Below are 24,517 nucleotides of genomic sequence, written 5' to 3'. Positions count from 1 at the left end.
ATCCTGTGTTAGGAAATCCAATGATTCCTGCTGGTTTTGAAGTTCTTTAACAGTCTTCTTATTAGCTATGCTCTTTCGGTGTGAGATGTTTCTTAGATCTTCTCCTTTGTTTTGAGGTTATTCTCTTTTTCTGTCTCTCTCCAGGTGCTTGTTGCCACCCATCTATTTCCTTCTTCATCTGTTTTTCTTCTCTCTGTTAAAGTACAAGCAAACCCTCTCTCCCAGGCAGTTAACCTATCTAATTTTCTTCTATTTACCACTTTCTAAATCTCTTCTCATCATCTGACAATTACATTAGAGCTGTTTGCACTGGACACAGCCCTATTGGTTTAAAAGGCCTATATTCTCCCCAAGTGTAATCCATTTTTGCAATCTGATTGCCTTTTGGCTGATTTATCAGGTAATCCCTTTCTGCCATGTGATTGCTTTTCTGCTGGTTGATCAAATCAGAGTCCTGACCTTCTAAAGGTTCTTTGGGTGTAACATCAGCTGCCATCATGCCCCAAGTCTTTTTTGCCTGGGGCCCTGGACCTGGGCCACTCATCCTGTTTCCCTGAATTATTCTACACTCTGATGCCCAATGGAGTCCTCTGTTGCATTTTGGACATGGAGTTTTAGGTCTTCTCTCACCCTGTCTTCTCATTGTATCTCCATACCTACACTGAGCTCTTAGATGTCCAATTTTTCCACATTGAAAACATCACTGAGTTTCTCTAGAAGGCCCTTGCCAGGAGGGACCCTGTTTTTCCACGTTCATCATTGTCCGGGTATAAAAAAGCATTTGTTCCCACTGTAGCACAACGTCTTATGATCTCCTCTAAAGGAACATCTATGTCTAATCCCCATATAATTCTTTTGCAAATCTCATTGGCATTTTCCTTAGCCAGATGTCTGGTCATTATTTCTGTAGCTGCATTTTCTCCAATAGTCCTTTTGACAGCAGTCTGCAAACGTCCCACAAAATCTGCAAAAGGTTCATTGGGACCTTGCTCTATTTTAGTAAAATCCTCTCCCCAATCTTTCTGTCCAGGGAGGACACCCCAAGCTTTTATTGCAGCCTTAGCAATTTGCTCATATATTGTCATGGTATAATTAATCTGTTCTGAATTCTCTCCATACCGACCTTCACCAGCCAAGTGCTCAAAAGTGAGTTGTGTGTTAACTCCTATTTCCAAATTGCATCTGACTTGAATTTTACATAATTCATGAAATTCCGCAAGCCATAATAAATTTTCTCCAGGTTCCAGGCATGTCCTTGCTATGGATTTCCAATCATTTGGGGTTAGGACTTCATAAGACAAACCATCTAGTAACATTTTAACATAAGCTGATGTAGCCCCATAAAGGGTACAACCTTTTTTCAAATCCTTAATTTTATTCAAATCTAAAGCTTCTCCTTTTTTGACCTACAGATTCAATCTCTTCAATCACAGGATATGCATGTATAAAATCACTTATATCCTGTCCTTCTCTCTTAGCTTTAACCAATGCTTTTTCTAATCTTGTCACAGGCTTAGGCTGCTTCACAGGCAATTCTGTTTGTGTTTCTGCCTCTTCCCCTCTTCCTTCTTCCTCCACCTCTGAAGGTGGAGTTGATGTGGGCCTGTCAATAATCTGCTCTCTAGGCAGGGTTGAAGCTTCTTCAAGAGAATCATACCCTAATTCCTCATTTAAATCTTCTTGCTCTAGGGCAAGATCTTGATCTTTCCTTTTTTCCTCACACTTCCTCCTCTGTTCATTTTAAAAACTTTTCCTTCTACAATTTGCTTGATAGTTTAAGGCTAATTGAACTATGTTGTAGATATAAAATACTTCTGCAGAAATTGAACGAGGATATTGGATTGCTTACTATCTAGGAGAGAGGGTGAGGGGAGGAGGGGAAAATTTGGAACACAAGGTTATGCAACTGTCAATGTTAAAAAATAATGCATGCATATTTTTTGAAAATAAAACATTTTAATAAAAAAAAAAGAAATTGAACGAGGCCCATTTTTTGCATGAAATTCTTTCATTTCAAATCCCACTAGCTTCCATTTATCTACATCTATCTTTTCTTCCTCTAAGAACCAAGGGGATGTGCGTCTTAATGCAGCCAAGAGTTTAGCAATCTGTACCCAGGTTACAAGTAAACTCTGCTTCTCAATTATCTTAATTATACTCTCTATAGTACCACTCCTGAATGGGGCTAGAGCTGAGGCTGCCTCTGGGGCTGGGGTTGAGTCGGCTGAGGTCGAGGGATTGTATTTAGCTAACATCTGCCCCATTTCAGCTATAAGAGATTTCTGGTTTAGCCCTTAACAAGTTAAGTTCCTTATTTATCTATTAGCACTCTCACTTAATCTTTAACAAAGTTTCCTCCTTACTCATGGTTCTGGGTCAGAGAGACTGAGATCTGGATGGGAGGCATTTCCACTGGAATCAGGACCGTGTCTGTCCCTGTTCGGGCACCAAATTGCGAAGGTCTGGTCTAGCTCCTCTTGTCAGAATAAGCAAAAGTCCTTGCCCCACGTGTGGACGCCAATTGTAATGTTCTGATCGTCTCTCAGTTGTAATCCTTTTCTGGGAGGAGGTTTCTTTTCTGTATAATCTTTTCCTCTATGAGCAGGTTTCTTGGGAGGCTTCTGGAGCTTCCAGCCAGCCTCTTCTTCTTCCTGAATCCTGGCTCTGAATCTCCTCCAGCTCTTGTCCTTCCCCAGTCCAGACTGCTCTCCAGGCTCAATGTTGCCTCTTTTTATCCTCCCAGAGAATGGGTGTGGGATAATGCAAGGGCTTCTGGGAAGAACCACTTCAACCAATGAGCTTGCTTCTCTTAGAATTCCTAAGGTGTAAACTCCCTTTAAAGGCCCAAACCAAAGGTCTGAGCCAGAGAACTGTCAAGTCAACCTGAGTTCTCACCTTGTAATTGTCCAGACAACCTGAGTTCTCACCTAGTAATCCTAACACACAGCTGTGGAGGCTCTTGGAGACTTTTGGAGAATTGACCTGTCCCTTCACTTAGGCATGGTCCTTAACAACCAAGTAGTTTCAATTTCTTCATCTGAAAATTGTCTGTTCATATCCTTTGACCATTTATTAATTGGAGAATGACTTGAGCTATTATAAGTTTGAATCAATTCTCCTTACATTTTAGAAATGAGGCCTTTATCAGATCCTTTGGATGTAAAAATGTTTTCCCAGTTTATTGCTTCCCTTCTAATCTTGTCTGCATTAGTTTTGTTTGTACAAAAACTTTTAAACTTAATCAAAATTATCTATTTTATGATCAATAATGCTCTCTAGTTCTTCTTCGGTCACAAATTCCTTTCTCTTCCACAAATCTGAAAGGTACACTATCCTATGTTCTTCTAGTTTGTTTATTGTATCATTTTTAATGTCTTGATCATGAACCCATTTTAACTTTATCTTGGTATACCAGTGTTAAGTATGGGTCTATGCCTACATTCTGCCATACTAGTTTCCAATCTGCAAATAGTTTTTAAAGGTGTGAATTGTTATTTTGAAATTTCATAAAATTCACTTGTAAATTCATTTGGAGTAGTTACCCTTCCCCCATTTCTATTTTTCATATTAAGTTGTTTAAACCTCTGTATTCTATTCTGCTTATATACATATTATATTTTCATTTATTTATTTTGTTTTAACATTATATTATACACATATTGATATTTTATATTATTTTATTTATTATGTTATATATATATATATATATATATAAATATTTTAATAAATATTCTTTAATTTCATTTCATTTTCTGGATTTTTTTACATATAATTAACTATAATAGTTTATGAGAGGGAATTGAGCAAGTCTCTCAATAGACTTATTTCTTGAAATTCTTTTCTTTTTTGCCCTGACTCACTTTTTTTTTTTTTTTTTTAAAGCCCTTTCTACTGGTATTAGATAGCACTAGGGTTGGACAAATTCACCAGTTTTATCTGCTTATGGATAAAGGCATCAGATTTAATAAATGCTTCTGGGAGTTTCTAAAGGCAGCTATGGACACTGCTGTCTGGTAAAAGGACTTAGTAGGGCACTATTGCACCTGATAGTTACAGCAACTTTTGGTTTCTATAAACATGACTGTTGTCTTCGTGTTGATTCTGCAGCATGTTCTAGACAGAGAATTGAGTAGGAAAATTTCAGAGATGTGTATTTCTGCTACTTTTTCATTGATTTTATATTTCACCCTCAGGATGACAAGGGAAACACTTTAGGAAATTCACTTGGGCTATTATATGGAGGATAGTTTGGGTGGGAGAGAGACTTGAGGCAAGGGAGTTTTGATCCAAAAGTGGGCTGTTACTTTAGTCCAATTTCAAAGTGATGAGTGCCTCCATCAGTATAATGGTAGTATCAGAGGAAAGGAGTCACATACATGTGGTAAGTAGGAAGAGAACCTGGAGATAATGGTATTTAAACAAACAAACAAAAAAAAAAACTAAAGAGAAGAAAGACTCAAGGAGAAGAGAGTGATCAACAGTGTCTGTCAAAGGCTACCCAAAGGTCACAAAGAATGAAGAGTGAGAAAATATAATTTGGCAATTAGGAGTCTGACTATTGGTAACTTTGAGAAAGCAGTTTGAGTTGAATCAAGTTGGAAGCCTGATTGTAAGGGGTTAAGAAAAGAGTAAGCGTGTAGAAAGTGGAGACACTTATTGTGTATGACTTTCCTAGGAGTTAGACACTAAGGACCGAAGATACGACACTTATTGTGTATGACTTTCCCTAGGAGTTAGACACTAAGGACCGAAGATACGACACTTATTGTGTATGACTTTCCCTAGGAGTTAGACACTAAGGACCGAAGATACAACATTCACTCCTGTCTGACCATTCCTTCTCAGTCTTTTCTGGATTCTCATTCAGATCATGCTCCCTAGTCATAGCTACCATACACCTGGGATCTGGTCTCTTTTTTTCTCTTTACTAATTCCCTTAATCCCATCAGCTTTTATGTATTTACTTGTCATCTTTATGTTATGATGAGTCATAAAGAGCCAAGCATTACTGGAAAATGCAGTGGATAGACTGCTGGGCCTAAAATCAGGAAGATTCATTTTCCTGAATTTAAATCTGTCCATGGACATTTACTAACTGTGTGATCTGGGCAAGTAACTTAAACTTTTTTGCTTCAGTTTCCCCATCTATAAAATGAGTTGGGAAAAGAAATGGCAAAGTATTCCATTATCTTTGCCAAGAAATCCTCAAATAGGGTGACAAAGTGTTTTATATGACTGAAACAACTAAACTACAACAAAAAAAAATGCAATTATATTAAAATTTACTATCTATCCTTCACCTCTCTATTGGTATCCCATTTTGCGTCTCCAATCATCTTTCACATATCTCAAACTAAATGTCCAGTAGATGTCTTAAACTTAATATATCTAAAAGAGAATTCATTATTTTTACCCCCAAACCTCCACTTCACCTACCTATCTTATTACTGTAGAGGACAATAATACCATCTTAGTCTTTCAGTGTTGCCTCCTAGGAATCATTCCTCACTATCTCTCATTTCCCATATCCAATTTGTTGCCAAGGCTTGTTGATTTCACTTTGCAGTGTTTTTTTTTTTTTTTTTTTTAATATACTTGTTTCTCTGAAACTTGTACAGGTCTGCTTCACCTCACTACCTGGATTATTGTAATAGCCTGCTAATGGGTCAGCCTTTCCCCACTTCATTCCATCATTCATCCTCAAAAGTGATTTTTCTAAATCACAGGTCTGACTATTCTATCTCCCATCTGCCTACTGGTTTCCCTGAATTCCTCCAAACCCCAACTAAAAAAATCCTGTCTTTTACCGGAAGGCTTTCCTAATCTATGTAAATTATAAGCCATTCCTCTTAATTATTTCCCTTTTTTATCTGCCTATCTATATATTTATCTATACACACACACACACACACACACACACACACACACACACACAGAGCTTTTTGGCAAATATTTTGTATGTGTTTATTTTCTGCCTCATTAGATTGTGAACTTCTTGAGAGTAGGAACTACCTTTTGCTTCTTTATGTCTCCTCTGTGCTTCGCATATTGTCTGGAAGTTGGTAGGTACTTAATAAATGTTTATTGATTGGTTTAGAAGAGGTGCAGAATGATATTTAATGGGATTTGAAGGATCAAGTGAAAGTTTTTTAAGATGATAAGAACATGTTTTTAAGCAGTAGGGAAGAAGTAGACAGAAAGAGATTCAAGGTAAGTAAGAGAATCCGCATGACAGAGGAAGCAATCTGTTGAAGGACACAGGATAGAATAAAGTTGCTTGGGCTGGTAATTTGCCTTGGTAAAGAGTAGGGCCACATCTTTGTGGAAAACAAGAGTATAAGGAAGGAGTAATACTAGAATTCAAACCATCTGAATGATATAACTAGATGAAGAAAAAGAAAAATGGAGATCATGGTAAATGGCTTTCAATTTGTTGTATAAAATATGAGGGAAGATTCTCAGCTAAGAAGAAGAGAAGCTATGGAGATTTGAGGAGGAATGACAAGATTGGAAAGCTACTGTGGAAAATAGGTGGAATTATAAAAGAATAGCCTAGAAACAATGAGATTGTCATACATTTATAGAGAAAAAAAAATTCAGAAGAGTTGCATGTTTTTCCCCACCTTTATTTAGTAGCACATATGTAGGAATTAAGTTTATTAAGTGGTGGAAGTGATCTAAGTCTGAGTCTTGGTAGGGCACAGTCATTAATTGGATAAAGTGCCAAGGGCTCAAGAGAATTTGTAGAGTTGAATTTGTTCACCAAATGGTGCAAAAAAGAGAAAGCTACAGGGGTAATGGACTTGGAGTAAATAGAGAAGTAGAAAGACTGAAGGTGATGGTGTGAAAAAGCCAGTAAATTATGGTAAGTTAAGAGAATTTAAGAATTCTTGAACAAGGAGGGGGGACGCTTTTATGGGTAATTACAAGATCATGGGTATGAACATCTTTGTGTGGGAGTTGAAGAATAGGTTATGAGAAATGAGCAAGTGGGAGTTTAGGAATAAGTGGGGCTATTTGAAGGAGAGTCACTATATGAAGTCCCCAAGTATGAAGGCAAGGGTTGAGGAAAAGAGAAAAATTGTGAGCTAGGTATTGAAATCTGTGAGGAAGGAAAGGAAGTGACTTGGAGATCTGTGAACTACAACTAAGAATTTTGATTGGATGGATGATGTGATTGACTTGAACCTTAAAAAAGGCAAGATTACTGAATGTTGGAGTTAAGGAGAGAACTGGAAATGGCAGGAGTTTTGGAGAAAGGGGTGAGCCAGGAGAAATGAGTAAAATTCAGTCAATATTGGAAAGTGTGATCAGGAAGTCTGTTTCATTAGGAGAAGCAGGGTCTTGGTAAATCTTGATGGAAGGAGCAGGAGAGTAAAAGGTCTTAGATGAAAAGGAGTTTGTTGCTTATGAAATATATATTCCAGAGGGCAAAGGAAGGGATAGATAGCATTTGGCTGAGAATCTGGTTTGGGAGGTTGAGGAGGGGATAGAAATAAGGAATTAAATAGTGGAGAATAGGATTTGGATAATCATAATTACTAAGATGTGTAGGTTATATGTTCATCATTGAGTGGAAGGCACAGATTCTCTTTCCAGAGAAGGTAGAAGGTATACTAGTAAAGTAGGAAATAAAAAGAAGGCAAATGATCATCCTGTTTCACTTCTTATCTTTCCTGTCCTTGAAGGTTGGACATTAGACAAGAAACAGTGAAGCAGGAGAATGAAGTAAATCCTTTGCTGCAGGAGTTAGAAATCCCATTACTACCATCTTTCTTCTTCCTCTTCCTTTAGAGATCAGGCTCATCAGGAGATGAAAGGTTTGAGATCAGAGGGAAAGTCACTCCCCCAAATAGAACCTCAATATATTACAGAAAACAGGAGATCAGGTTAGTGGGTACAGCAGAGGATGGAAGTTAATTTGCAATAGTGCAAGTGGACATCTGTCACCGCTTTCCTCAGGGAACATGAGCAGCAAGAAATGGAACAGCAAGGTCTCATGTCACAGATGTGGTCAGAGGAAAGTCTTGTTCTTCTTTCCACCTCACCAATCATAAATCATTGGCTCCAGGAAACAAGAAATATTAGAACAAAATAAAAATTAGGAAAAAAAGAAATTTCAAGATCTGGAATCACAAAATAATCCAGAAAACTAATGTTAGAAATAATTTAAGAATCATTTGACCTCCTGAAAATCATGACTTAAAAAACAAAAACAAACAAAAAAACCATGAATATACTATTTCAAGAAATTGTAAATGAAAACTGCCCAGATCTATTAGAAGGCCAAAATAAAGTCAGAAATAATCTATTGATCTACCATGGAAAGGAACCCCAAAACAACAAGTTCTATAAATATCACAATTAATCTCTAGAGCGTCTGTAGCAAAGAAAAATGCCACAAACACATAAAGAAGCAGTTCAAGTATCAAAGAACAATAGGATCACACAGAACACCAAAGATGATCTCCTCCTCTTCTTCCTCCCTCTCCTCCTCCCCCCTTCCTTCTCTTCCCCTTCTCCTTCCCCTCCTCCTCTCATTCCTCTCCCTCCCTCCTTTTTTCCTTGCTCCTCCTCCTCCTCCTCCTGCAATTGGGGCTAAGTGACTTGCCTAGAGTCACATAGCCAAGAAGTGTTAAGTGTCTGAGATGAGATTTGAACTCAGGTCCTAAACTTCAGGCCTGGTGCTCTATCCACTGTGCCATAGGAGGTATTAGTAGAGGCATCTCTAATTGTGACATAGGGGGATGAGGCTTCACTTCAGCTTTCTCCTCTGACCTGGAACCCCAAACCAAATGCTCTCCATTTCTGTAAGTGGCTACAGTCAGCAGTATCCCTGCCCCACTACTTCTGCACTTACAAGTGTGCTGGCTTCTCACCCAGGGCCATGTCCCTGCACCATAGCTGGGTCTGGCATTCCTAATTAGATGAGATGCCCTCAGTCTTCCTGGAATGAGACCCCATCTCCACACCCAGCATGAAAGGAAAAAGTTTCTGTGGTTCTTGTTGAGGCTCCAACCAAACCCATTTAGCTTAAGGGCTCCCCACTTGGTGTTTCTTCAGAGTTAGCCCAGAGGTATTTGTATGTAACACTGGTTAATCCCCAGACTGGGAATGATCCCCACCATCTTTTTTCTGATCTTCTTGGGTTGTGCCTGGAGCACCCTTGTTCTGCCCTAAGCTTTCTTGCTTTTTCATTAGTATGTGTTCCCCCGGAAGCACAAATTTGTTTGATTTGTGGGGGAACTCAGTAGAGCTTGAAATTTACCAATCTATTCAAGAGTCCTTCCCCAGTAGAGATTAAATCAGAAATTTTCCTTTCTAGAGATTAATGAAAGATTGTTTAGTGCTTCAAAGCAGAATTGAGGTTCCTAACTGCTGCTATTGGAACTCTCTAAGAAGGTAGTGAAAGCACTTTGTTAGTCTCCTTGCAGATACTGTGTCAACCAAGCCTGACATCCAGTTGTGTTGTAAGAGAGAATAAGAATTTACATGAAGATAGCATTTGGGATTTTTCAGTCATTTCTCTACATCAATATAATGGGATATAGGCTTTTCAAAGGGTGCTTTTATATATACATATGTCCTGACTATAATGTAACAATTTTTCTGTTATTGTCAAAAATATCACTATCCTTCCAGCCATCCAGGCTAGCAATTTAAGTATCATCTTCTCTGATCTCTGGGCAAAGTCATTTTATCAGTGTCATCCTCAGTTTCCTTATCTATAAATCTGGGAATAATGATATCACCTCTATCCCAGAATTGTTGTTAGGGTCAAATGAGATAAGAACTTTATACAACTTAAAGTGCTATGTAAATGTTAAATAGCTATTTATTATTATTATTAATCTATTTCTCCTGATTTCCTGGAGTTTTTTTTTTTTTTTTTTTTCAGATTAGGCCATCAAGTCATCTAAAAATAGCTATAATCTTGTTTTTTCTTTACTGATTTTTATGCCTTTGATTTCTTTTTCTTGTTTTATTACTACCCTACTATTTGTAGAATAAATCATAGTAGAGTATGGGGCAAGTCTGCTTTACCTCACTGAATTTATGGGAAAGTTTTTAACGAACTAGATTGTAAACTTTCAATAAGGACCAAGTTAGATATCTTATATATCTTTTAAACCTATTATCTATGAGTGCCTGTTTAATGATTATTCTTTGAATTACATTAAAGTCTAGAACTAATGTAAAGAAACCTGAACTACTGCTTTTAGCTTGACCACTCTTCAAATAATTGCAACATCTGCCCCATTCTCCCTAATTTTTTTCATTTTCAAGCAGAATACACCTACTTCAACCCATCCAAAGATAGATTTTTCAGCCCTCTGTTTTCCCTCTTCTTTATACATTTCAAAATAAATAGTTCATTGTACATTTTTTTTCTTTTTTTTTTTCTCAGCAAGAATAGAGTGGCTGGCTGAAAAATAACAAAATGTTCCATTTGTGCAAGCAATTATACAAAGTAGTTATTGAACTTAAAGGAGAGTTAAGCAAATGTGTCATCTCTAAAATACAGTTACATAGAGAAGAAAAGTTGAAGAGGAAAAGTTAAAGATTGCTTTAAACAATATTAAGTGTATCTTTAAAAAAATTTCTAACTAGATCTTTTTATTTTTGTTGAAAGCCTTTTCTCCCTCTAGCAAATCTGCATTGTTCTCCAGAAGTTGACATTTTCCTCTGTAATGCTTTTGTGCCAGCCTGTACTGAGCAAATTCATGTGGTTCCTCCTTGTCGAAAATTTTGTGAGAGAGTATACTCTGATTGTAAACAATTAATTGATACTTTTGGGATCACGTGGCCTGAAGAACTTGAATGCAGCAGGTAGGGTGTTATTTTTAACTGATAAGTACTGTATTTTAATGCTAATGACTAACCCTAACTGAACTGAAGGTTTGTGACAGGTTAATTATATAAATGAAGAAAAGCTAGATTGTATCTCTATTATTTTTACTTGTCCAAAAGCTGATGTCCAGTATTTTACATTGTTTATATTTGACCATTTAGATAATTAATTAGATATTCATTCTTAAGATAATTTCTTGCTCTATTATAGAATAGCAACTTGTGGAATATGGACAGAGTTATAGGGAAAAAAAGGGGAGAGTAAAATCAGAGTCTGAACTAAAGGAGTCTCAAAAGGAAGCAAGAGCAAATACATTTTTCTTGTTATTTATTAGAGTCTTTCTACTTTTTGTTTCATGCAATATAAAAAAGGGTTTTATGGATTTTATTTTGCATATTTGCTTAGTTTTTTGGTCTGTGGTTACTGAATTTTAAGGTAAATAAATTAATTTTAAGGTTAACCTTAATAAAATTTTGCAGTTTTGATACTGAATTATTTGATTTTGGTATACTGCATGTTCCCTTTCAACATATATATACAACCTACTACAAAATTCTTCATATTACTTTTATGATTCATTTTCTCTTAAAATAAATGAAATGTGTTTAAGACTTATGTAGTATACCTATATCTTTTTGAATATAATTGATGATATCTTCCAGTTTCTCCAAACCAAAGTTTGGAATCACTAAAGCAAGTACACATAATTTTTAATATTTGACCATATCTCATAAAAATGAAGATATGAAAAACATGTCCTGTTTAAGGGAATGTGTCACTTGATTTCTAGATCTTGTATTGAATTTTTGTCTTTGGACATTTAGAACGATACCATTTACAGTCACTTAAATACTTTTTGATAACTGCAACTTTTTTTTTTTTACTCATTTTACAAAATTATATTTTAAATATATAATAAATTATTGAATGACACAGTGAAATATTTTGAGATATATCAGCTTCCTAAATAGGTCTATATATCCAGTTCAGAAATTTATATTCAAATTAAACTTAAATTTTACTCTCGTATCAAGAGAACCAAGAGCAGTGGATGAAAATTACAAAGATGAAGATTTAGTTTCAATGTAATGAATGACTTCCTAACAGTTAGAACTTTCCAAAAGTGAAACAGTCTGCCTAAGAAATCCTGAAAAGCTCCTTTTCAGGATTGCCATCAAAGTGACTGATTATGGCTGTAATCTCTGAGCTCCTTTCAAATTCAAAGATTCTTTGTTTCGCAAACAGACCTGTTGTGTCTTAGGAGCACATACTATGACACCATATTAGACAGTCAGTGGTATTCTAAAGTAGTCTTAAGGACTTGATTATCAAAAATGGAACAAAAATAGATTTTTAAAAATCACATTGCTTGATACACTAATATTATAGAACCATTGTATGTTAGAATTAGAAGGGCTTAGAAATCATCTAATCCAGTAGCCTTTTACAGGTGAGAAAACTGAAATCCAGAAAGATTATGTGATGTGAGACTTATTAGTATATAGAAGAAATAAGATGCAAATCCAGTTTTTCAGTTGCCACAAAAACAACAATAAAAAATGTGGGTCCTATTTCTTTTGCAAAACAAATAAAAGAACCATAATGTTTCATATAAAAGTAGATCTTTAACATAAGACTTTCAGTCATGGGGAGAAAAATGAGGAAAGAACTTAAAATAATGTATTGTGAATTGATTTTAGATAAATTTCAGGTTTTTAATCTTCAAATTGGACATGAATAAATGAAAAACATTCAGCTCTTACTAAGTGTCGATCCCTGTGCTAAGCAGTAGGATGCAATTTAAAATAAGGATTTCACTCTAATTTGGAGAGGTCCATGAAACAAAATTTAGTGGCAAGGCAGATGGAAAGTCATGTAAGTCCTAAAGGTGCAATGGTTGGACAAAAGACAAGGCTTTAGAGATCCTTAGGTTAGATTACTTAAGAAATTAAGGTGACTGTGTGAAAGACTATAGTAAAGAAAGACAAGGCAGATGATAAGTAAGACTAGCCTACTGAAACACAGGAGACTGTGACCAGCCAGAGAATAAGGCTTGGTGGTCTTCATCTCAGCAGAAGGAATCAAATTGTTCACTTACATATCATCATATTCAAACCCTCTGAGTAATCAAGCAGCCTAGAAAAGGAGGAAGACAAAGTGATATAACACCTCCAAAATAGGAAGCTATAAGTGGCAGTAAGCTCTCTGAAATGGGTTCTAAAACAGTCTCAGTCCAGGGAGAGGCCAAGAGGAGAAAGCAAGGGAATAGAGATAATGTATGTATGTGTGTAGAATATATGTGATATATGTATGTGTTATATGCATGTGTGTATACAGGTGTAATTTTAGTTCACTTAGTTCCCTGAGCACTTAGTTGTTTGAGGTATAAATAGGTGTTTTGTCTTAAAATAATTAAATTGCATATTAAATTAAATTTTATAAATTGATGTCTGCAATTTTTCTTCTAAAATGTAGTAATAAATTTCTTAAGAATATGTTCATTCTTATAAGGTGAGTTTACTTTCTTTTGAAAGTTGTGATAGCTACTTATAAATTTAAACTATTCAGAGAAATAATATTTAACAAGATTTTAAGTCAAATGTGTTCTCATGAGATGTCACTTCTAGGTATATGGGGATTGGTTGTTTTTTTGTTTGTTTAGTTTTGCTTTTTTGGCAGGATATTTGATTTTGTTTTGGGTAGATGTTATGTTAAAGTTGGAGCTTGTAAATAGAAGACAGCTATCTCATGAACACACACATATAGGATAAGGTTTGAAGAAATGATCTCAAGTTTAGGTTGGGGTGTGTTGAGTTTAAGCAGTATGAGCCTGGAGGTCAGTAGAGAGGTGGTGTTGAAGGTGGTGGTTGTTCATCTTCGTTCTCAGAGAAACAGTGACAATACAAGGGGGAAGTTTTGACTTGCTCATGAATTGAATTTAAGTGAGGCAGAATTGTGCAGGCTCACATTCCCCTTCAGTCATTGAAGTCCAATGGCAAGACCAAAGTCAAGATGAATGGTGATGTCTTGGGATGCACTAGATAGCAAAAGGAAACTGAAAAGGGAGAGAAAGAGGGGGCATCAGGGAGAAGAGATATGGGAAACAATTGTGAAACCATAGGAGAAGAGGACCCAGGAAAGAGCCTTGGGTGACACCTATAGTTAGTAAGCACAACTTGTATCCTATTAGTCTCTAGGGTCCCTGTAAATGTAATTTTAAATAAGTTTTTTATATCACCAAAATTTTTCCCCACTTTTCCTTTTCTTCCCCTCTGAATGAACAGTCCAATACACACAATATTTTTTAAAGACAAAAAAGAAGAGAAAATCAACAGAATTGAAAAAAATTTGAAAGTATAAATGATGTATCAAAATCATAGACCTCCTGCCTCTGCAAAGGATTGAATGCTGGGAAGTCTTCTATGAACCATGCTTGTTCTTTATAATTTTTAAACACTTGTTTTATATATGTTTTTATTTTTGGTACGTGTCTGTTCTTTCCATTTATAATGGTATAGTCATTGTATATGTTGTTTTCTTTCCTTATTTCATTTTGCATTGATTCATGCTTCTCTGTATTCATCTTATTCATCATTTCTTATAGCATAGCAATTTTCTTTTATATCTATGTACCATAGTTTGCTTAGCCATTCCCCAGTGAATGGACACTTACTTTGTTTCCAAAGCTTTGCTATTACAAAAAGTGCTACTGCAACTATTTTGATGTATATTGGAAACTATTCTCTTGTCAGTAATCTTCTTGGGGATTAAGCCTAGTGGAGACATTTTTTCAAGTGCTTAAAAGAAAATAATTCATAAATGTGCCATTTTCCCAATATATTTGTAATGTTTATTCTTAGCTGTGATAAAATTTTTAATTGATGTTAAATTTTTTCCTGTGATTAATTCATATGCTTTCCCCAAATTGTGAAACACACAAGCGTGTGTTTTAAGTTTCAGAAGTATTTGTATTAAAAGAATATAGTCTATGGAATAGTTGAAGTTCATTTTAACAAGTTATATAATTCATGCAGATTGCAGTATTGTGATGAGACTGCTCCAGTTGCTTCTGATCTTACTACCAAGTTTCATGACCCACCGAAAACACCAGAACAGGTTCAAAGAGACTATGGATTTTGGTGTCCAAGGCATCTGAAGACATCTGGTGGACAAGGCTACAAATTTCTTGGAATTGACCAGTGTGCACCTCCATGCCCTAACATGTATTTCAAAAATGATGAATTGGAATTTGCAAAAAGCTTCATTGGAATTGTTTCAATATTTTGCCTTTGTGCAACTTTGTTCACTTTCCTGACTTTTCTAATTGATGTTAAAAGATTTAGGTACCCAGAAAGACCAATTATATATTATTCTGTCTGTTACAGCATTGTATCATTAATGTACTTTATTGGATTTTTGCTAGGCAATAGCACAGCTTGTAATAAGGCAGATGAAAAACTAGAACTTGGTGAAACAGTTGTTTTGGGCTCCCAAAATAAGGCTTGTACTATTCTCTTTATGCTTTTGTATTTTTTCACAATGGCAGGCACTGTATGGTGGGTGATTCTTACCATTACTTGGTTCTTAGCTGCAGGAAGAAAGTGGAGTTGTGAAGCAATTGAACAAAAGGCTGTGTGGTTTCATGCAGTTGCTTGGGGGATGCCTGGTTTCTTGACAGTTATGTTACTAGCTATGAACAAAGTTGAAGGGGACAACATCAGTGGTGTTTGTTTTGTTGGCCTTTATGACCTATATGCTTCTCGGTACTTTGTATTGCTGCCTCTGTGCCTTTGTGTGTTTGTTGGATTGTCTCTTCTCTTAGCTGGCATCATTTCTTTAAATCATGTACGGCAAGTTATACAGCATGATGGGAGAAATCAAGAAAAACTCAAGAAATTTATGATTAGAATTGGAGTCTTCAGCGGTTTGTACCTTGTTCCATTAGTGACACTTCTTGGATGTTATGTCTATGAGCAGATATACAGGATTACCTGGGAAACAACTTGGGTCTCTGACCATTGCCATCGATACCATATCCCATGCCCCCATCAGGTAAAAACAACCATATATAATAAATAATTTGCCAGCCATTGTGTCATTTAGCTAATGGACAAACACATTTATGGCAAACATAACTAACACTTGCATTTAGACAATCCATATTAGAATTGGCCTTTATTGCATGTTTTAGAGTTTGTGATTTATTTAGTTCTTGGTACCACCAAATATATCTATATCTTTTTTTAAATATATATATATATATATATATATATATATATATATATATATATATATTTTTTTTTTTGCTAAAAACAACTCTACCACAGGAGCAAAAATTCAGGATTTCAATTTTTGTTTAATTCTTCTAAACTGGATCACTTTTAAACTTTCACTTGCTAAGTATCAGTATTAAGACATATGTTAAACAAGCTATAATCCATAGACTGATCTGGTCAATCACACCTCTTAAGACAGAGAAATAAACTAGAGGTAGAAAACCTAGAACAGGCATATTATATAATATGGTTTAATTTGTTTTCTTCCTGATCTTATTTGGTTTTTCAGTGACTAAATACTTAAATAGATCATGATGAAAGTGTGAACTTGGAATTATAACAGAAGATATGCCCATTTCTTTTCTCTGATTTTACAATAAAATCTTTACACACACAAAACAGTGGTAATTTTTATTTATCTTGTTCCTCCTCTAAATATTTAGATTATCATTTGCATTAAGTGAATATAAAAATAGGAATTAACCAAATGCATTCAAAGAGCTAGATATTTTAGCTACTATAAATGTACCTTTCAGAAATGGGGGGAAGAAGGTATAGAAATGGAAAGCAGATAATGTTATAAAGGCTTTTTAGTAGATTCCAATCTTTTTCTCTTAAAGCGCTATATTTGATAGATATTATTTTCCTTGTTAGTTTGATTATAAATGCAATAAAGAATCTTATTGTGTTTTAAATTCTTTTTATCCCATGTAGTTTTTCTTTTATAATGAATGTAACATTGTTTTATATAATAATTAGTACTTAAATAGACCTTAAAGATTTGCAAAAAGTTTTAAAAATTTACAAAAATTTATTTTATCCTTGCAACAACAATCCTGTTTGTTAGCTAAATGCTATTATTATGTCATGTTAAATATAATTTAATTCTATAGCTAAATTTTATCTAAAACTTTTATACTCCTTAAAAAGCAGTACTGTAAAACTAATTCCATTTTTATTTTCTTCATTAGGCAAAAACATTAGCACGTCCAGAATTGGCATTGTTTATGATAAAGTATCTGATGACACTGATTGTTGGAATCTCTGCAGTCTTTTGGGTGGGAAGCAAAAAGACTTGCACAGAATGGGCCAGTTTTTTCAACCGAAATCGCAAGAGAGAGTAAGAGATACTATTTAAAAATTTTTAAAAATGTAATTCTTTGTGTGTGTGTATTTAATAGCTAAATGTGAAATAGTTAAATTTGTATATTGAAATGTGCAGATTGGCAGCTAGTCAGCAAGCATTTATTAAGTATTTACTGTGTATCCCAAGGCACAGTTTCTGCCTTCAAGGAACTCACATTTTAATGGGGAGGGGAGAAAAATGAAGAATTGCTAGATAAAAGCAAGGTAATTACAGAGTAGATGGGAGTTAATCTCAAAAAGGGAAGACAACACTGGCAGCTGGTGAGATCAAAAAAGGCCTCGTTTAAAGGTAGGATTTAATCAGAGTATCAAAAGAAAGCCTGGAATAAATTACATCAAACATCAAGGAACCATAAAATGTTCTTATTATTCTGGAGTTTTGCTGTATTACATATTGTCTGAAGTTAGTGGGCACTCAGCCGAGGAATAGAAGTTAATGTCAATTAGAAATTTTGATTTAATATTAATTATAACAGTTGTTAACAGACATATTTTGTTATAAACCTCAAATGAGAGATTCATACAGTGTTTGTTTTCTATGTCACTATAACTGATTTGCTGTCTCCATTAGAATTCTGTTTAAATATGTATTAAGGTATCAGTGGCACTCTCAGAGTGTTTTATCACTGTTCCTATCAAAATATATTGACTGTGAAATGTTTTCTTAATTACGTTCTTTCTTATTACTTTGTTAAACCTTTCCCTCACTAAAGACCAGCTGTGTGTATTTTCACAGTGCTTTTTCATTTGGCTTATCTTATTCTATAAAAAATACAATAATATTACCTACTTTTGCATTAATTGGAATAACCTACTTATTATAATAATCTAAAAGTATGAATTAGCTTTTTTCACATGCTTTTTTGAGATGAAAGAATTTCATTGAAGAAAATTTTCAAAAAGAAAATGTACTTTAAAAATGCTATTTACTTGTTAGCACTACTGTCTGTCTGCCCAGGTTACTTGTACCTTCGGAATCTAATGCTTATTGCGCAACAAGAAAATGGTATTTACACACATGTATTGTATCTAGGTTATATTGTAACACATGTAAAATGTATGGGATTGCCTGTCATCGGGGGGAGGGAGTAGAGGGGGGGGATAATTTGGAAAAATGAATACAAGGGATAATATTATAAAAATAAAAAAAATTTAAAAAAATTAAAAATTAAAAAAATGCTATTTACTTAGACACTTAAAATTTGAGGAAAAAATAAAAATAAATGTTTTACTTATGTTTGTTCAGTGCTTAATGTAATGTAATATAGCAGAGTGACTAGAAGGACCAATGTTGTAATCAGGAAGTATGTGACTTTGGGCAAGTCCTTTGCCCTTCTGGTGGGTAGCCTACTAAATCTAAAATTGCTTTTGCCAGTTTAAAAAGCAAATAAAAATATAAGCAAAAGAAACCATCTGTGTTGGTGGTGACAAACTACAAATAGATTACATCTTGACTCAAATAACAGCAAATTAATATTGTCTACATTATAATTTTGTTTTGTTAAAAATTTCCCAATTTATTGTAATTTGGTTCAGATAAGCATTGAGTAAATTTGCCTGCTTGCTGCAGTAGGCAGTAATTTGGCTCCTCTAATGTACATTATGGTCAATTAATGAAAATTATGTTTTCAAGACTTAGTGTCCTTTATAGGTATGGAAACCCATTGATATACAGGGGAAAAATGCTAAAAAAAGAAAAAGGATAAGCCATAATTTCTTAATTTCAACTTTTGCCTTATGAAATTTTGAGTTAGCTGTTTCTTTTGGAAATGCATAATTCATTTGAGTATATTTGTAAATCGTGTTTTCTTTTATCAGAATAACTTATTATGTGGAAATGCTACCATATATTGTCACCATTTTGCTGACCATTTTGCTGAGGGAGACAATAAAAATAAAAATATAATTTGGGAATTAACATACATATATTAATGCTAAGCTAGAACTTAGTAATCATGTTTTCTGAATTAAAAATAACCAGTTTGTCAGTCCCATATTCTTCAATTCACTACTAAGGTTGAATAGGGGATTTTGCAATGAAAAGTTAGATTAGGAGAAATTGTTTGGACCTGTGATTTTATCTCTGTGACTTCTGGTATGGAAATTCCTTCCACCCACGCAACTCAGCAGTTCATCTGTAACTTAGAGGGAACTTCAGTTAAATAACTTTTTCATGGTCATAGTGCCAATATGTCAATAAATTATGAAAATATGTTAATATAGCTAAAATACCAAAGTAGCACAATAACTTCCATATAATAGATTCTCAAATATTTATTGTTTGAATTCAGAATGCAAGTGACTTTTACTTAGTTTTGCTATCTCTTTGATCTGAATACTCCTTTTATCATTGGAGGAGGATGCCTTCCCTCTACATCTCTCATCTTATCTAATTCTTGTCTGCTTTTTTCCTATATTTCATGAATATTTTACCCAGCTACATGGAAGTATTCTTCTGGGTCTTTTACCATATCGTTGGTACCATTCTAGTATTTAAGTTGTCCTTTACTTCTGCTACATGATCACTTCCTCTCCATACATGTTTTATTTCATTTCTATATACAAGTTATCATTGGCAACATAACTGGAACCAGTACCCACTGTGCTTTCTATTGTCATTTGAATTACCTATAATTATGATTCTTTTAAGACTGGAGTATTCCTTTATTTTCCCACATGGTATTACTACTAGTAGTATTGCTACTTAAAAAGATGAATATTTATAGCAGGAAATAACTTGGCTTTTTAAAAAGCTCTGCACAGTATTCCAAATGTGATCTGGCCCTGCCTGTAGTATGATACATTGGGAAAAATTCTGCACTTTAGGAGTCAGAGAACCTGGGTTCAAATCAAGATTCTCTTCTTGCTATCAATGAGACTTAAGGCAAATCTCACTTTATATGTTGTTCATTTATATCAGTCATGTCTGACTTTTAAAGACCCCATTGAGGTTTTCTTGGCAAAGATACTGGAGTGGTTTGAATCTCACTTTTCCTCTCAATAAAAAGGAATAGATTCATAGCAGTTGGACTGGTTCCAATTCTAAATCCAAATCTAAAACCAGTTCTGAAGTGCTTTATCATACTGGTATATCCTTTTGATGAGATATCTTCCTAACTAAGACTTCAGTTAATGTTCATATTCAGGATTTTTACAAAGTTATTTCTATAGTTTATATTCTCAAAACTTGTATGATCTTAATGTATGCATGTCAGATATTTAGTTTGAAGACAGCACTTTCTTCCATTCAATCCAATGCTATTTTTTAAATTAACAAACACCACAGATTTTATTGTCTTGATTGTATTTCTGTCTTTTTGTGTACCTGAGAAGGTGTAGTCTATTGTAGAAAACCATCCTTTCTCATTTTCATTGGATGCCCTTCAAATATGCATATGTTATTCTCCTAAAGGTTTTACAGAGGAAAAATTAAGTATATGGGTCAGAAGTTGAGGTTTTGTTACATTTTTTGGTTTAAAGCTATCTGTATTCTTTGCCATTCTTTTGAAATCTTCCCCTCTTTGAAATAACTTGTAAAGTTTTTCAGTACCTTTTAAATTGGCATCATTAATATATATGAATTCTCTATGTCAGGTCTACCCACTCTTTAATGTTGGACTAGCTTTCTGGAGTACCTCGAGATCAGTCTGAGTCTTTGGTCTTAGTGGAGAAGTGAAGGAGACAGGAGAGCCACCACGTGGCTGGTCAGAGATCGAGTTTGGATTCTAGAATTTGGAGTCTGGCGTCTTCTCTTGTGGCTATAGCTGAGAGAGTCTTCTGTATCTGAGACTCCCTTAAACACAGTATGATTACAACACTACAGCACACTGAGCAACTGTTAGAAGAGCCATTACATCACCATATCACATTAAGTATATGTTTAGGAGACCATTATCTCACACTGATTAGGTACTTAACTATAAGCACTTTGCTGTCCTTGATTCAAGTATACCTTTTCAGAGTTCCAGCCCTTTATATAAATTTAATTTTTTTAGTTTTTTTTAATCTTTTTAGTACACTTCCACAATCTTACATCACAGTCAGATGACTGGAGTGACATTGTGATGTTCCTGCTTTGGTTGATGTTAAGAAAATATTAAAAATCCTAATTTTTAAATGATGAAACTAAGGCTCACAGATACTGTTGAAGGACATGTACATAAAAATTAGTAGGACCAAATTATTTGTACCACTTTTATATTTCTTACCCTTTATTACATAACAGTGGTGTCTAGGGCTGTGGGTACAAATATTTTTATTCTTTTGTATTTCCTTTGGCACCTATAGTTTCTTAAATGTCATACATTGATTATCTCATAAATGTAGGTACTCCTTTCAAATATACAGGTCCAAAATTATCCACACCATTTCATCTTCTGACTCTTGTCCATATTTTCCCATCACTTGTAGAGGGAAAGGATCGTGTTTGTGGTATTCCTTTGAATTTTTGTCCTTATAGGGATATCAGTGGAATATATGGGCTATCAATAAATTACTGTTGTCCTTTGCTCTTACTACATTGTTATCTCTGCCTCCTTCTCTAGTAATACCTCTTTATAGTATCTTTTATGCTATTTTTTGATAAAGCATCACAACATATTCACACTCACCATATTTGTCTCCATTATCCTTTGTATAATCATATCATTAATTCTCTGAAAACTATATTACTTGATTCCCAGGAGAATCTTTTTTTTCAGGGAAAGGAGATCATTAAAAGCCTTATACATTTTCTCAAAAGCAAACCAGCCAGCTGTCCTATTCCTGTTCATTTGTAGTCCAACTTTTTTTTCCACTGTGTCTTCACATATCCAACTGCATTTTCTCAGTTGCCAATCTTTTGGATATCATATAGTTTATTAGTATAATTTGGTGTCATTTATAAAAAGCTATACTTAGAATCTATTGCAGTATTCCTAGTTGTGGTCACTCCAGCCTTTACTTGTAGATTTCCAGGAACTACTAAGGCAGCCTATTTCAATTTTAGAGAGCTGTATTTTGTTTCAATATGGACAATTAAATTCTTAGTTTGTTCCTCTGTAAAGGTCAAGAGATTGGAATAGGTAATCTTCTAGTTTGAGATCTTTTAATCCTATCAGTCAGTCAGTGATCATTTATGATCTCCACCTATTATTTCATTGTGAAACTCAATGAAACTACTTCTACCATTTAGGTCAACTATTATTCTGTAAATTATAATCTTATAAAGTTACTTAGGATACTGAAAATTTGTTATTTAATTAGAGAAACACAAGTCAGCATTTGTTAGAACCAAAACTTGAACAGTCCCACTGACCTAAGAGTAGCTTGCTTCCTCTCTTAGATTTTCTGTTTAGAATAATTAGCTCTAATTCTAAACATTTTGCTTTATACCAAGTCTATCTGCTATTTTCTTAATGTACCCTTGAACCATGTTAGCTTCTTTTGATTACTATATTACACTATTGGCCCATTGAGCTTTCCATCTATTAAAAACCCTAGATCTTTTTCAGATAACCAAATTTCTTTTCTTCCTCATATTAAATATATTAAGTTTGGTTCCGGAACCCAAGTGTTACACTTTACATATATCCCCACTTCTGACATAGATGTGGAAATTTAACTGTACAAATTCTTGGAAGAAAACAGGTTGTCTGAAAAAGAACTAGGGTTTTTAAATGATCTGCTAGCAAATTGAATATAAGTTAACTGTGTGATAGGGCAGTCAAAAAAGATGTGACCTTAAATTATGTTAAATGTTCAGAATGAGGCAAGTGATTATCCCTCTTTGCTCTCATGGTTTTAAGGTGGCAAAGATTAAATTGCACTTTTGTTATGAGCAACTACAATGTCAAGATCTTCCAAGACAAATATGATGTTCAGATCTACTCAGTAACAAATACTGAATTCAGTAGCACAGAAATGCACACTTATTTATTTGTCTTTGTTGTTTCACAAGGATACATACATATTTCATTCCATATCTATCTGGTCCTCGTTAGAGTAATACATAACTGTCTTTAGGCACTCAATACTGAATGAATGACTCTTTATCCATGAAAAAAGACAGGTTTCAAAGGGTTTTATTTATGATCCTCACTTCTTGATCTCTGTTTTGGACTTTTAAGTGCTTTAATTATTAGAGAAATGTGATGTTATTGCTTATTTTCTACTTCTGGATGTTCTCTTTGGGACATTTTGACTTTTTGACTTAACAGTGATCTTGTCAAATAGTCCCTTGGCTTATAGCTTAAGTCTGTATGGCCTTGGCAAATTTTTTTTTTATCTCATATAGGAAGAGGCATCTCAAGATAATATTAGGGATATTGTCAAACTAACAAAGCTTTACAAATACTGTTTCCTTTACAGGACAGAAGCAGGGTATAGCTCTCAAATGGGTATTTTGTCTTGTGTCTTAGGAATCATAGTTAAGTTTCCTAAATTACAGGGGAGAATGAAATTATATATTTAGGCTCGTATAAACAAGAATCCTAAATTGAACAAGGAAATATACTTGGAATTGTAAGTGAATTGTTAAAACTTTCCTGACTGAGGATCTGCTAGTTTTCTTTTGAAATGTTATAATTAGAAATAATAGTAATAATTATAATTTTCTGTAATTAGAAATTTATAGTATCCTGTTTAGTTCTGAAAGGTATCAACAAGCAGGAATATACCCAAAGGAGAGTAACCAGGATTTTGAGAACATTAGAAACCATGCTATATGAAAACGAATTGAAGGAAATAGTAAAGTTTAGCGTGAAGAGGAAGGGATAGGCCCATAAGGGTTTATTGTGTGGAAGAAGGATTAGACTTGGATTTCTGGGCTCTAAAGAATAAAATTAAATTTCATGAGTGAAAGATTTTAATTCAAAATAGGAGAAAACTTTCCAATATTTTGAAGTGTCTAAAAATAAAATGAGTTAGTGGAGTTCTTCATAACCAACTAGAGGTTTATTAAAGCAGAGGTTGAATACCCTCTTGTTGGGAATATTATCAATGACTTATAAGCAAGATAATATCTGAGGTCCCTTTCAGTTTTGTGAGTTTTAGAAATTCTAGGTTAGTGAGTCAAAATCAATGAGATCTTGATTTGTTAATAGTTTTTTTTTTTAAGTTTTTCTAACTTTGAAAACAGAGACCACTATTATAGCTTATTCACTCCATGCCATTTCTTAACTTTTCTGAATGCCATTCTGAAGATTCATTAATATTGGATTGTTTATTCAGCTTTTAATAAATTGATTCCAGGTTTGGAGGTTGA

The 24,517-nt window shown here is 34.3% G+C and overlaps 1 protein-coding gene across 3 annotated transcripts in view; it reads left to right on the top strand.

Moving 5' to 3' along the window:
* FZD6 (frizzled class receptor 6) overlaps window positions 1–24,517 on the top strand; it is a 61,915-nt gene that overhangs the window by 25,558 nt on the left and 11,840 nt on the right. For all 3 annotated transcript variants that reach the window (XM_074267663.1, XM_074267646.1, XM_074267654.1), the window contains exons 3-5: window positions 10,634–10,830; window positions 14,887–15,904; window positions 17,100–17,248. In XM_074267663.1, coding sequence (XP_074123764.1) covers window positions 10,634–10,830; window positions 14,887–15,904; window positions 17,100–17,248 — 1,364 coding nt within the window. The remainder of the gene's footprint in view (window positions 1–10,633; window positions 10,831–14,886; window positions 15,905–17,099; window positions 17,249–24,517) is intronic.

The sequence above is a fragment of the Sminthopsis crassicaudata genome, chromosome 1 (assembly GCF_048593235.1).
Source record: "Sminthopsis crassicaudata isolate SCR6 chromosome 1, ASM4859323v1, whole genome shotgun sequence".
NCBI classification, from domain to species: Eukaryota; Metazoa; Chordata; class Mammalia; order Dasyuromorphia; family Dasyuridae; genus Sminthopsis; species Sminthopsis crassicaudata.
This window is presented reverse-complemented; position numbering and strand designations above follow the sequence as displayed.